The sequence below is a fragment of the Paralichthys olivaceus genome, chromosome 18, assembly GCF_024713975.1.
Source record: "Paralichthys olivaceus isolate ysfri-2021 chromosome 18, ASM2471397v2, whole genome shotgun sequence".
In the NCBI taxonomy this organism is placed as follows: domain Eukaryota; kingdom Metazoa; phylum Chordata; class Actinopteri; order Pleuronectiformes; family Paralichthyidae; genus Paralichthys; species Paralichthys olivaceus.
Window position 1 is genome coordinate 12,809,252 of NC_091110.1, and position 12,346 is coordinate 12,821,597.

The 12,346-nt window shown below is 43.0% G+C and overlaps 1 protein-coding gene across 3 annotated transcripts; it reads left to right on the top strand.

The window, feature by feature from the left end:
* Window positions 1–570: 570 nt before the first annotated feature.
* On the top strand, window positions 571–11,777 carry LOC109625957 (bone morphogenetic protein 1-like). Of its 3 annotated transcripts, none has more exons than XM_020081578.2 (20): window positions 572–860; window positions 2,869–2,958; window positions 3,057–3,203; window positions 3,324–3,441; window positions 4,122–4,300; window positions 4,384–4,489; window positions 5,610–5,734; window positions 6,092–6,207; window positions 6,437–6,539; window positions 6,734–6,850; window positions 6,961–7,106; window positions 7,257–7,452; window positions 7,550–7,675; window positions 8,454–8,617; window positions 8,744–8,924; window positions 9,469–9,594; window positions 10,386–10,513; window positions 10,631–10,844; window positions 11,029–11,279; window positions 11,361–11,777. In XM_020081578.2, the coding sequence occupies exons 1-20, from the start codon at window positions 728–730 to the stop codon at window positions 11,493–11,495; spliced, it is 2,901 nt and encodes a 966-aa protein (XP_019937137.1). In that variant the 5' UTR covers window positions 572–727; the 3' UTR covers window positions 11,496–11,777. The 3 variants fall into 3 exon arrangements, with proteins under 3 accessions (XP_019937138.2, XP_019937137.1, XP_019937136.2); XM_020081577.2 differs by having other exon boundaries at window positions 8,457–8,617; XM_020081579.2 differs by lacking the exon at window positions 11,361–11,777 and having other exon boundaries at window positions 571–860; window positions 11,088–11,225.
* The last annotated feature ends 569 nt before the right edge of the window (window positions 11,778–12,346 follow it).

Below are 12,346 nucleotides of genomic sequence, written 5' to 3' on the forward strand. Positions count from 1 at the left end.
TCTTCATGTTCAACTTGCAACAAGATAATAAGCGTGTGTATTGTATTCAGATGGTCACGGTGTTGTACTTGTAATTAGAAGTGCAGTACTGCATCAAACTGTTGTAGACAGAGTGACAGTAATTGGACATTGCACTAAACTTATCACGTGTCAGTAAACAAAGCGGTTCACAAAGGAGACTGAATCTTATCAGTGAAGAAGCACCAAAGGGGTACAAGGTTTTTTTTTTAGCAAACAAGATGCAGCAGTTTTGTTTTAATTCAAATACGGCCTCCATGCATGAGCTTGTGGGACCAAGCTGAAGGAGAGTGTCTCACCCCTCATATGCAGTAAGTGAATCCTCTTTGCTTTTTAATTGTTATTTATAAATTAAATGTTTGGCTCAGGCTGAACTTTGTGTGTCAGCTCCACTAATCATTAGTCAGTACCTGCATTTATTAGGTGAGTGTGTGAGACGTGCGTGACGTGTGTGTCTGCAGGTGAAGCACCTCTCAGCTGCATGATGTGTGTGTGTGTGTGTGTGTGTGTGTGTGTGTGTTCTGCAGTGTGTGAGCTCTCTCTCTCTCTCTCTCGCTCTCTCTCTCTCTCTCTCTCTCTCTCCCTGCAGCAGCATGGCGCCGTGTTTTTACACCGGGTGACTTTATTCTCTTCGCTCTTCTCTTCATCTGTTTACTGGGGACGCTCTTTATTTACTTGTAGACTGCGAGTGGACTTTAGAGCAGAAGTCATGTCAGTGGGAGCTGCGACTCTTCTGCTCCTGCTCTGCTCCATGTGTGATTCTCTGGACGCTGACTGGGAGTTGGAAACTAATTTTACGGACCTCAGTGATGCAATCGATTACAAGGATCCCTGCAAAGCTGGTACAGTGCAATTTAACTCCTCAGCTCTGTTTAGTGGTTTATTATTAGTGATATATATATTTTTTTCTAAATGGATGTCTTAATTATGCAAATGTATCTTAAATACAAATATTTAGCCTACATGCAAACATAACCTCCCTATTTTATTTTATATTGATTATTAACTGTCACAATGAATCGATGAGTAGTTGTTACAATAAAAATATAAGATCTTTTTCTCTAGTCAAAGTAACAAACCAATAAAAAAACACTCATTCGAGAAGAAAAAGTTCTGCATTAATGGTTTTATTGAGGTCAATGAGCATTAAAAACCTACTGAATTTAGTTTGTTAGAAATGTAAAGTGTAATTAATATTTTCACCCATCAGCAGCACAAAGCTGCCAACACAACAGTCAGTCATCAGTTCACATTGATCATGACGTTGTGTTGTCATGACTTACTCCAGGAAAAACGTGTCTGAGATCTATTACTAAAAAATATATATATTTTCCTCATTAATGTTTAATTGTTTCAATGCAAATCTCCTTAATCTTGGTTTAATAAGTCAAACAAGTGAAGCCTTGGTTGGGACCAATCATCTCTGTTCAACTACACTCAAGTGATTTTCACATTTTAAGCATGTAGAGGCAATACTGCACCGTAAAACACTATCATAAAAATACTGTACATGTTACTGTGCTTATTACATTGACTTCATAAGATGTACAGCAGCAATTATTACATACATACTAGTACATTAATATTGCTGAAGTGCATTCTACTTTTCTTTACTAGTACATCTTGTACAAGTACCTCAACCTGTTCATTAGGGATTTTATACGTTCAAATATTTTTAAAGCAAGGCCTGTCAGTAAACCACATGAATATATGAATTAAACATTATATTGATAATGTATATGCAGATGGAAAGATACTGATGATATTTAAATCATGAATAAGATTTAAATTGTACAAAGTGTCTCTGAATCTACTGCCTTTATAACGCGCTTCCTCTTGTGAAAAAAGGAAAGTACATTTCTAATTTCCATCATCAAACACATGAAACAGTAACGCTGGTTATCAGGGGGCCTCCAGCTGCTCCGGGTTCCTTTTTCCCACTTGTAACTTGTGAAACTCCAGAAAACACACCGTTCTCCTTCACTGAGGCAGTTGCCTGGAGACTGGGGGTCATTGAGGCCGTGCCAGGGCCGTTCTTGGCTGGACGCCGGTGAAATCCCTTTGGCTTCAGGGCATGGGGTGCACACTGCAGGGGTGACAGTCATTTACAGTCACCCTTTGCATGAGTGAATTCACTTCAAAGGCCGACACAGGGCCTGCTATGTCTTTTCATTTGTACATTCAAAGGCTGTTACATCACAGTGCTAAATGAGGTATTTAACAGGAAAGACCGCAGTGAGCTGCTCAGCCTGACGGGCACAATATGAGATCTTGATTCATGTGAGCTGTATGTTTTAAATGATGGAAACCAAATGTCAGTTCCTTAGGAGGCGGGGGGGATTATTCAATCATCATCACGTTAGAGGATGTAAAACTAGCAACTGAGGTTCTCATGACTGGTGAAGTGTCTTAAAGTCATCTGTGAGTTTCCTTGTTCAGATTAGGTTTAATGTTTCCATCTGAGAATTGTATATTTTGGGAAATGACACCTTCTTTCTAAGAACTGGATGAGCAGTGCTGCCCATACTGCTCAATAATTCATGATAAATATCACGCTGCAGCCAGGAGACATTTTTATTCAAATGTATTATACTATTTGAGCATTTCAGGTGCAGATTCAATTACACAGAGATGGCTGTTGCTTCAAGAAACATGAGAGCTGTATCAATCTTCTCTTCCATCTCTTGGCAAGAGAGCAAATAAGAGAATTTCTCATAATGTCAAGCTTTTTTGCAGAAAAGCATCGTCACAGTATTAGGAACTTTGCATACAATACTAAATTATTGATATTCCTCTGGAGTTTCTTTATTTTAACTGAATTCCTGCTGTGTGCTCATCTGTCTGCCTCAGCTGCCTTTCTGGGAGACATTGCTCTGGATGAAGATGACCTCCGCATGTTCAGAGAGGCCCACAGCCTCCAGACCAACCGAACACACTCAGGTAACAGAGCTACAGTGAGTTTATTCATCTGTGAATGTTTTCACCGACTCTTGTTCTTCAGAGAGACACTAATCAATGCAGATCTCTCATTGTAACAGTCAACAGTTCCACCTCCGACGGGAGCATCAGGAGTAAAAGAGGGACAAACGGGATTCTCCATCGTCTGAGGAGAGCGGCCACCTCCAGACCAGAGCGAGTGTGGCCCGACGGCATCATACCGTATGCGATCAGTGGGAACTTTAGTGGTGAGTTCTGAAGTAAAACAACCAATAACTCTTTCAGGAGTCTTCTGCATCATGCTTGTTGCCATGTGTGGTTTTGACACCCTGGAGCTGTCAGACTCTTAATGCAGAGTTTCCTTTCAGGCAGTCAGCGAGCCATTTTCCGTCAGGCAATGCGTCACTGGGAGAAACACACTTGTGTAACCTTCACTGAGAGGACGACTGAGGAGAGCTACATCGTCTTCACCTACAGGCCGTGTGGGTGAGATGGAAGATCATTACAGTGTGAAAATCACTCAGCTTTCTTGTATTCAGGCAGTAAAATGTAGAAGCACAAAATCCAGTGAGAATTGTTACCTGACTCTGCACAGCTCCACAGAACATATGAACAAATCTTAGCTGGTTTTAGTTTGGTTTTTCCAGCCTACATCTGTTTGGATTCACTCTCTGCTCTTAAGCAGCTGTTTTCTGCAAAAAAAGCTCTAAAGATCCAGTAAATGTTTCCTTCTCACATATCAGACCGATTAAATTAGCTACAGTTACTTGTCTCAATCTGTGTGGGGCATGAAAATAAGTTACTCTTCATCAAATTAACTTTATGGAGAACATTATGTCAGTGTTCACCTCTTGTTTCCACTGCCTCCGCATGGCTGAAAATCTGAGCTCATAACCATCCCTCTATTTTCCATACGTGATAACCCTACTACCCTCTGGCACTGAACGCATCCCTCTGCCAAGGCCCAACAGTCACCTTAGCTGCTCCAAATTACACATAGATATCAGTCCTCCAAAATATTTGTTGTCCCTTTGTCAGAATGTGCACCAAATTTGAATGAGTTCTTTCTTCCTGTGTTGCGTCTTTTCACTAGTTTTGTGGAGAAAGTCCGTTTTAGTTCTTTAGGTGCTGCAGGATGTGGCCCTTAACAGTGTCGCCCCCTGCAGGTGTTGCTCCTACGTGGGGAGGAGAGGCAGCGGCCCTCAGGCCATCTCCATAGGGAAGAACTGCGATAAGTTTGGCATCGTGGTGCATGAGCTCGGCCACGTGATCGGATTCTGGCACGAACACACGCGTCCGGACCGTGACGAGCACGTAAGCATCATCAGAGACAACATCCAGCCAGGTACTGTTACTGACGTGAACACGTGTGAATGGACGTGTGTGCTCACCCTCAGATTTGTCCAGTGACTCTCTGTGTGTGAACAGGACAGGAGTATAACTTCCTGAAGATGGAACCGGGCGAGGTCGACTCACTGGGGGAAGTATACGACTTTGGCAGCATCATGCATTATGCAAGGAACACATTTTCCAGGTTGGTGTATGAGGCTTTAATATCCTTCACATTTTTATGAGGTGCTGAAGGGAGAACGAGGGTTTCATCACTTTTATTTCTCGCTTGTGGGAATTCACGCTTTATTTTTAGCTCGACTGGTTCACGTTCATAGGACATTTAACAGCTCCACTGGGGCGATTACTGGATGAATGCCTTGCTCAAGAGTCAAATCATTGAGCACTGGTGAGTCACTCTGTCCACTCCTTTATATTTGACCAGTCTGTGTCTCTAAAAGGGACATTTACCACTCCTAATGACTCAATCATCCATCCACCAAATCATCTATCCATTCATCAATTCATCCACACATCCATCAATCCATTCAGCCAACCATTCATCCATCAATTCATCAATCCATCAGTCCATCCATCAATAAGAAAAGACATCAATAAAAGAGAGTTTAGATAATAGAAGATATTGAATGAAAGACTCTCCCTCTCAGCATCGTGCGGCATCATCAGCTGAGCCTCGACACTGACCTGGGGTTTGTCTCTTTATTCAGCTCGGCCAAACAAGCTCCATAGGAAACGTCGGGGATTTGCTCCTGTATTGTCACAGAAATGGTTTCACACTAGTCTCCTTTTCATTTCTGTCTCGTGCATGTTGTTGCCCTGTTGCTTCTCTATGTGCTTCGTTGTTCTTTTTTTTTCGTACCTCCATCACCGCTTTGCTGGTCTGGGTCATGGAGGCAAGCCAAGCTAATTAAAGGCCTCGCAGTTCAGGCTTTGTTGAACAATTTGGGCTGGAGTGCCCTTTTTTTACTGGCATTCAGGAGCGGGCTCCACTGAGCCGGCTGGCACCGGCAAAAGGCCCCATTCAGGGCGTTCTGTTTGCACATGCCTGTCATTCATGGGCGCATCACCATGGGAACTGAGCAAGAGTGAGCTCCAAAACCCGGCAAGAGATTATCAGAATCAATAAAGTATCAAGGTGCTGAACAGAAGTCGGATCTAAAAAAAAAAAACTGCATTCCAAACAGTTTCTGTTCCAACCAAATGTCCCTCACTCTAGATCGTGTTGTCTCTTTTTTTTGTGCCTTTATTCATTTTTGAATCCTAAGTTGAATAAACTGCTCACGTTTGTGTTTTGTCCGAAACAGAGGAATCTTCTTAGACACAATCTTGCCGCGTTATGATGTCAATGGAGTCAGGCCACCGATTGGACAGAGGACCAGGCTCAGCAAAGGGGACATTGCACAAGCTCGCAAACTATACAAATGTGCAAGTAAGACACATGTGATGTGCACAAACTAAAATAGATGTGGGGACAAACCACACTCCATATCTAATGTATTTTATCCTTAATGTTTATATTGTGAAATATTGTGTTCTGTTTTACTTTATTTATTCATTACTTTTATGTATTTTGTACAATACAATGACAATTTAGACATTCTACTCTATTCCATCAGAGATCATGGACCTTGATTTATTTTTAGGCCTCATCATTTTCAAAGCCAGTTATATTTTGTTTCATGTAAAAGATCAAAATCTTCTCAAGGTCAAATTTGACCTCTGCTGATCATTCTACGATTTGAATATATATATTTAATATTTCTGATTTTTATCTCTGCTGTGACAGAGTGCGGTGAGAGCCTGCAGGACAGTGCTGGAAACTTCTCCTCGCCTGGTTTCCCCAGCGGCTACTCGGCATACGCTCACTGCGTCTGGAGGATTTCTGTCACTCCTGGAGAGAAGGTGAAACAGAAAAGACACAGTTCGTAATGTTCGAGACTTCAAACAACACTCAACTGTAACAAGGATTTCAGACATGACTTGTCTGACCGAACTGTATAACACAGCAGAAATATACATGCAAACACCACTGGGGACTGTAAATAATTAAGATGTCAGTTTAAAAACAGTTGCTTAAACACCCATCCTCCGTCTGTCCCTCTTCTTACCTGTTGGACTGTGTTTCCCACAGATCGTTCTGAACTTCACCTCCATGGACCTCTTCAGGAGTCACTTGTGTTGGTACGACCACGTGGAGGTCCGAGACGGCTTCTGGAGAAAAGCTCCCCTGAAAGGTCTCTAACTCAGCAATAGATCTCCGCTCTCCCCCCCCTCTCTCTCTCCCTCCCTCTCTCTCTCTCTCTCTCTCTCTCTCTCTCTCTCTCTCTCTCTCTCTCTCTCTCTCTCTTTCCCTCTCTGCAGAATTCTGAGACAGCTTCAGTGCTGAGTTCAGTTCTGACAGGTGAAGTCATTATTCCCTCATGCGCAGGTCGTTTCTGTGGAGACACACTTCCAGATCCCATCGTCTCCACTGACAGTCAACTGTGGATTGAATTCCGGAGCAGCAGCAGCTGGCTGGGCAAAGGTTTTTCAGCTGTTTATGAAGGTACGTATGTTTTTACATTTGATTTCTCTGTATGATGTGAAGAACTGAATGTGGAAACACAGAAAACGAGTCTCTGGGTCAGTTTGTATCACTTCTCACCTCATGTGAAGCCATCTGTGGGGGAGAGGTGACGCGGGACAGTGGCCAGATCCAGTCTCCCAATTATCCCGATGACTACCAGTCCAATAAAATGTGCGTGTGGAAAATCAAAGTGGCAGAGGGCTTCAATGTTGGCCTCTCATTCCAGTCGTTTGAGGTAAGTTCACTCTATCTCATCGACAGACAAGAAGTTAAAGATAAACCACATATGTAAACAGTAATAAAGCAAATTTACTTTCATTTTATGAAAAACACCGACTGTAAAATCTTCAGTGTCTCTCTGTAAACTTCTGTCCTGCGACTGCAGACTGAGAGACACGACAGCTGTGCCTACGACTACGTGGAGGTCAGGGACGGCGGCTCGGAGAAGAGCCGGCTGATCGGCCACTTCTGTGGCTACGACAAACCGGACGACATCAAGAGCAGCTCCGACCAGCTCTGGCTGAAGTTCGTGTCTGACGGTTCAGTCAACAAAGCCGGATTTGCAGCCAACTTTTTTAAAGGTCAGCAGGTTGTTCTTGGTTTGAGCAGGAAATGATACAGTGGCATTTAGTGGCACAGGAAAATCCCTTCTGTTGATTTGTTTTGTATTTTTGCCAGAGATGGACGAGTGCTCCAGACCTGACAACGGTCACTGTGAGCAGCGCTGTCTGAACACGCTGGGCAGCTACAGGTGTGCCTGCGACCCCGGATATGAGCTGGCGGCCGACAGACACAGCTGTGAGAGTGAGTGTAGACCACAGATACACACAACTACACATTAGTAGATTTGTGTTTTCTTGTAAGGAGTGAAGTAGCTAAGAGTGTAGATGTCAAATATCATGAATTGACATACTCTACTTTCACATGATGATATAGTATTTTTAATAGTATACAGTGACACAGGAGGAAATAAACATCGTAAACAAAAGGCTGTTTTGAAAAACTGGACCAAACATGAAGGCTCAGTCTGCAGCATCTGGATCAGCATCAAACAAACTTCTGTCAGACTGACCTGGGAACTGCAGCTGCGAGGCATCAGACAATAAAGTCAGAAAAACATTTTTGTCGTCAAGATCAATTGATACTTAAAGTTACATGTAACATTTAATGTGTTCATGCTCTTCTCTGGTGCTGCTGGTAAAAGTACACAAGTGCTTTTCATGAAAATTATCTAATCTCTTTTGTTGAAGCTTGATTCCCTGGTAGTTCTCTCTTTTACCACAAGAGGGCACCACTCCCCTGCTGGTTTTCTCCCTGATTCCTCCTGCAGAATTTGCCACATTCCCTGATTTGTATTAAAAATATTATCATTTTATTCTTCCACCTTTTGATTTACATGCTCCAGCTCTGTAAATTACATTTTACATGCGTTTCACTTTATTTCTTAGTCGGACAGCCTGTGATTTAAGAGTTTATTGTTTTCTGCACTTGAACAATTAAAGAAAACACTAAATATAATTTATGTTATGCAAGTGTTTTCTTTCACGCTTCTACCGCTAAAATCTCTGCTCTCTCCCACCAGCAGCTGCCTGCGGTGGGTTCATCACCGTGCTGAACGGCTCGCTCACCACCCCCGGCTGGCCCAAAGAGTACCCACCCAACAAGAACTGTGTGTGGCAGCTGGTGGCGCCCATCCAGTACCGCATCACCCTGGTGTTCGACGTGTTCGAGACCGAAGGGAACGATGTGAGTTGACATTCTCAATGAATTCTGATTGTCTTTCAGCAGAGGGTTTATGTGACGAGTAGATTTTCACCAGAATGTTCGTCTTGTCCTTGGTAGTGAGTAAAATCTTCTAGTGTTTACCATCAGGTGTGTAAATATGATTATGTGGAGGTGCGCAGTGGCTTGAGCTCAGACTCAAAGCTTCATGGGAAATTCTGCGGAGCAGAGAAACCCGAGGTCATCACCTCCCAACACAACAACATGAGGATTGAGTTCAAGTCGGACAACACCGTGTCTAAGAGGGGCTTCAAGGCTCACTTCTTCTCTGGTAAGTGATGAGGAGGAGAGCATAAGGAAGCTCTGAGGAGGGAAATATTCCGTTATTATGTTCCTATTATTTTAGATCAATTTAACTCAGGCACTTAATTGACTTTTGAGTTTTGTACTTGTGTTTAAAACTGCTGGAGTTTTTTTTGTATGTGCACACGGGTCCTGAGGAAAAAAGCTTTATTCCACTGTTTTACAGATGTGGCTGGAATTACATAAATACCTTGAAACTTAAAAGATTGTAACACAGACTAATGTCCATATGTTGCCTTCTGAAGGGCTACACAGGAACTTATTTACAGTTTATTAAGCAATTAAAATTTTAAAAAGTGTGTGTCTTTTCAAAATTATTGACACGTGAAAAACGCAGGAGATGTTTTGCTGAGGTTTGATCCAGGGTTGTTGCAGCAGATTCTTCCTTCTTCTAGAAAACAGAAAAACCTTTTTGTCCTAAAATACCTTATATGGTAACTCATTATGTTTTGCTGGTCGTCTGCAGCCTGTTGTTAAAAATTCAAATCTTAAAGTTACCTGTCTGTTCACAGATATAGACGAGTGCTCCGATGACAATGGAGGCTGCCAGCACGAGTGCGTGAACACCTTCGGGAGCTACAGCTGCCAGTGTCGAGGGGGCTTCACGCTGCACGACAACAAACACGACTGCAAGGAAGGTAGAGTATGTGTCTCTCTGCAGGGTTTAAAGGGTCAGTTCACCCAAATCAATACAGACAACTACAAAATGCAACTTCTCAAGCTGAAGTTAAACTTAACCGCTGGCTTGAGGCAGGTTGTGGTGTGAAGAGATGGAAATGAAGAATGTGTGAGCATGAGTTTGGAGTCAAATAAGGGTATAATAAAATATACACAAATAATTGTGTTCTGAGCTTGTGAAATGATTTGAAATTTTTTACTTGCACATAAACTGACAAATAACTGCACTGAAAAATGTGAGCGAAGCCCTTGGAAGTTGGTTTCCTTTCCCTAAGAAAGGTTGTCCGTACACCCGCCAGAAAAATGTTTCCTGTTGTTAAGGCCTCTGAGGTCACAACCTAGTAACAGGAAACCTCAAACTTTTTTTACTCAACCAGAAAGTGACAAAGATAGTAATTGATATATTTGTGGACTGATAAAAAACAGCCCTCTGCTCTGGATTGCTTTTGCTCTTTGTTGAACTAGACTCATTTCTCTCAGACATAGTAGATACAGGAACGTATATAAACTATATACTATAATGTTGCGTTATGACTGGATGAGCATCAGGCAATATACGTAATCAGCCTAAACCAGGGGTCGAGTATGAGAGTGTGAGCCTCCCCTCAGACTTTTCCAGGTTGGCTCACTTTGTTAATTCCAATGCCATCGTGATCATTACTTGTTTACATGGACGCTTAAAGAGAGAGTTTGATCTGAGTACTGGTTGATGGGGGGGGGGCGGGGGGTCTCTCTTTGTTTTCTGTTTCAGCCGGTTGTGATTATGCTGTGAACAGTGCGTCGGGAATAATCAGCAGCCCCAACTGGCCTGACAGATATCCCAGCAAGAAGGCCTGCACCTGGTCTCTGTCCACAACCCCGGGCCATCGCATCAAACTCGTACGTCAATGCATTTCTCATTAATTTAAAACATGATGGTTATGATCCAAAATAAACATTGTAAAAGCGGTGAGCACATTATTGCGGTCATTCACAGTTTTCCAAAATCTCTGTCAGGTTTTCAACGAGCTCGACATGGAGGCCCATCTAGAGTGCGCCTACGACCATCTGGAGATCTTCGACGGGCGAGACGTCCGCGCCCCGAGTCTAGGACGCTTCTGCGGCACCAAGAAACCTTCTCCGGTCATTTCTAGTGGCAACAAAATGTTTCTGCGGTTTTCCTCAGACAACTCTGTGCAGAAAAGAGGCTTCGAGGTTTCATACAGAGCAGGTGGGAGGAAGAAAGTGGAATTATATTAAAATGGTCCTTTGCAGTAAAGAATAGACTACAAAAAAATGTGGCTTTTCAACTACGGGGTAGTTTTCTGTCTTGTTTAGAAATCTGCATTCTTTCCTCACTTTTACGAGACCCCATGTTTTTTTGACCCTCTAATTTTGTGGTTGTGAATTCTCAGGATGTGGAGGGAGCCTGAAAGCCGAGGTCAAGACAAAAGATCTGTTCTCTCATGCACAGTTTGGAGATAACAACTATCCCAGTGGCTCTGACTGTCTGTGGGTGGTCACCGCCGAGAAGGGCTACGGAGTGGAGATCATCTTCCGAGTGTTCGAGATCGAGGAGGAGGCCGAATGCGGGTACGATTACGTGGAGCTGTACGACGGCGCTGACATCAAGTCTCCTCGGCTGGGACGATACTGTGGATCTGGGGTGAGCTTTAAAAATAACTTTTTTTTTTACTACACTCTGCTTGAATAAACTTTTTCTCTGCAACTCTTTCCTTCCCCCCAGGCTCCAGAAGAGGTCTATTCAGCTGGAGACGCCATCATCTTAAAGTTTCACTCGGACGACAGCATCAACAAAAAGGGCTTTCACGTACGCTACACGAGCACCAAGTTCCAGGACACGTTACACGCGAGCAAGTGACTCTGACTGTCTGATCCCAGCCCCAAACCAAATCGCAGACTTCACCCCTAGCATTTGGTCGAACACGCCCTTTTCCAGACGAGGAGTGGATGCACGGGATTGACACCACAAACACCAGCAGACGCATACTTCACATTCACGTCTGCTGGAGAGTGAAACCACGCAGAAAAATTATAGCTGCACAGGAGGAAAAGTTTGAAGTGACTGTTTTGAGTAAATTCAGCCTGTATTGAATGATTGTCATAACACTGCAAAGATATAAAATGTATATATTGTGATATAGTTTGGCTTGTTGTTGTGTTTTTATGCACTTTGTTGTATTCTATCTATTTCATTTTACTTTGCTTTAGCTTTTCATTTTCAGATGCAGAACAGTCCCACACAGTATGTTTCCAGCTTCCTTTTTAAACCACTAGTTTCCAGACTACAAGTGCTGTTTTCCTCAGACTCGTGTTTTTGTGCTTTAAATCTTTTTGCAACACACAGTCGTGCACCGTGATAACAGAGGAAATCAACTCCTCGAACTTGAGTCTTTCCAATATTTCTCAATATATCTCCATTACATGTGTTTATATCCCTCAAGAGACACTCAACACCAGCTGGAAGTCGTATTTTTGCTTATTCTAGTTGTTTTGTTTCTTGGTTGTGGTCACAGGGGAAAGAGTTCACGCTCCTTAAGCCTCTATTATAATTCCTTTCAGACGGACACCACTCACATGTCTGCTTGGGCCCTGTGGTGCCGTAGAAGGTTCTTAGTTCGAATCCTGGTTTGACCGGGTTCTTCCTGTGAGGAGTTTGCATGATCTCCCTGTGTGAACGTGGTTTTCTCTGGGTACTCCGGCTTCCTCCGT

Excerpts from the sequence above, each read along its gene's own strand:
- LOC109625957 (XM_020081578.2), top strand. The coding sequence starts at position 728 with ATGTCAGTGGGAGCTGCGACTCTTCTGCTCCTGCTCTGCTCCATGTGT. Across the intron at positions 6,540-6,733 it reads GAGAAAAGCTCCCCTGAAAG|GTCGTTTCTGTGGAGACACA; the intron begins GTCTCTAACTCA and ends CCTCATGCGCAG. Across the intron at positions 8,925-9,468 it reads CAAGGCTCACTTCTTCTCTG|ATATAGACGAGTGCTCCGAT; the intron begins GTAAGTGATGAG and ends GTCTGTTCACAG.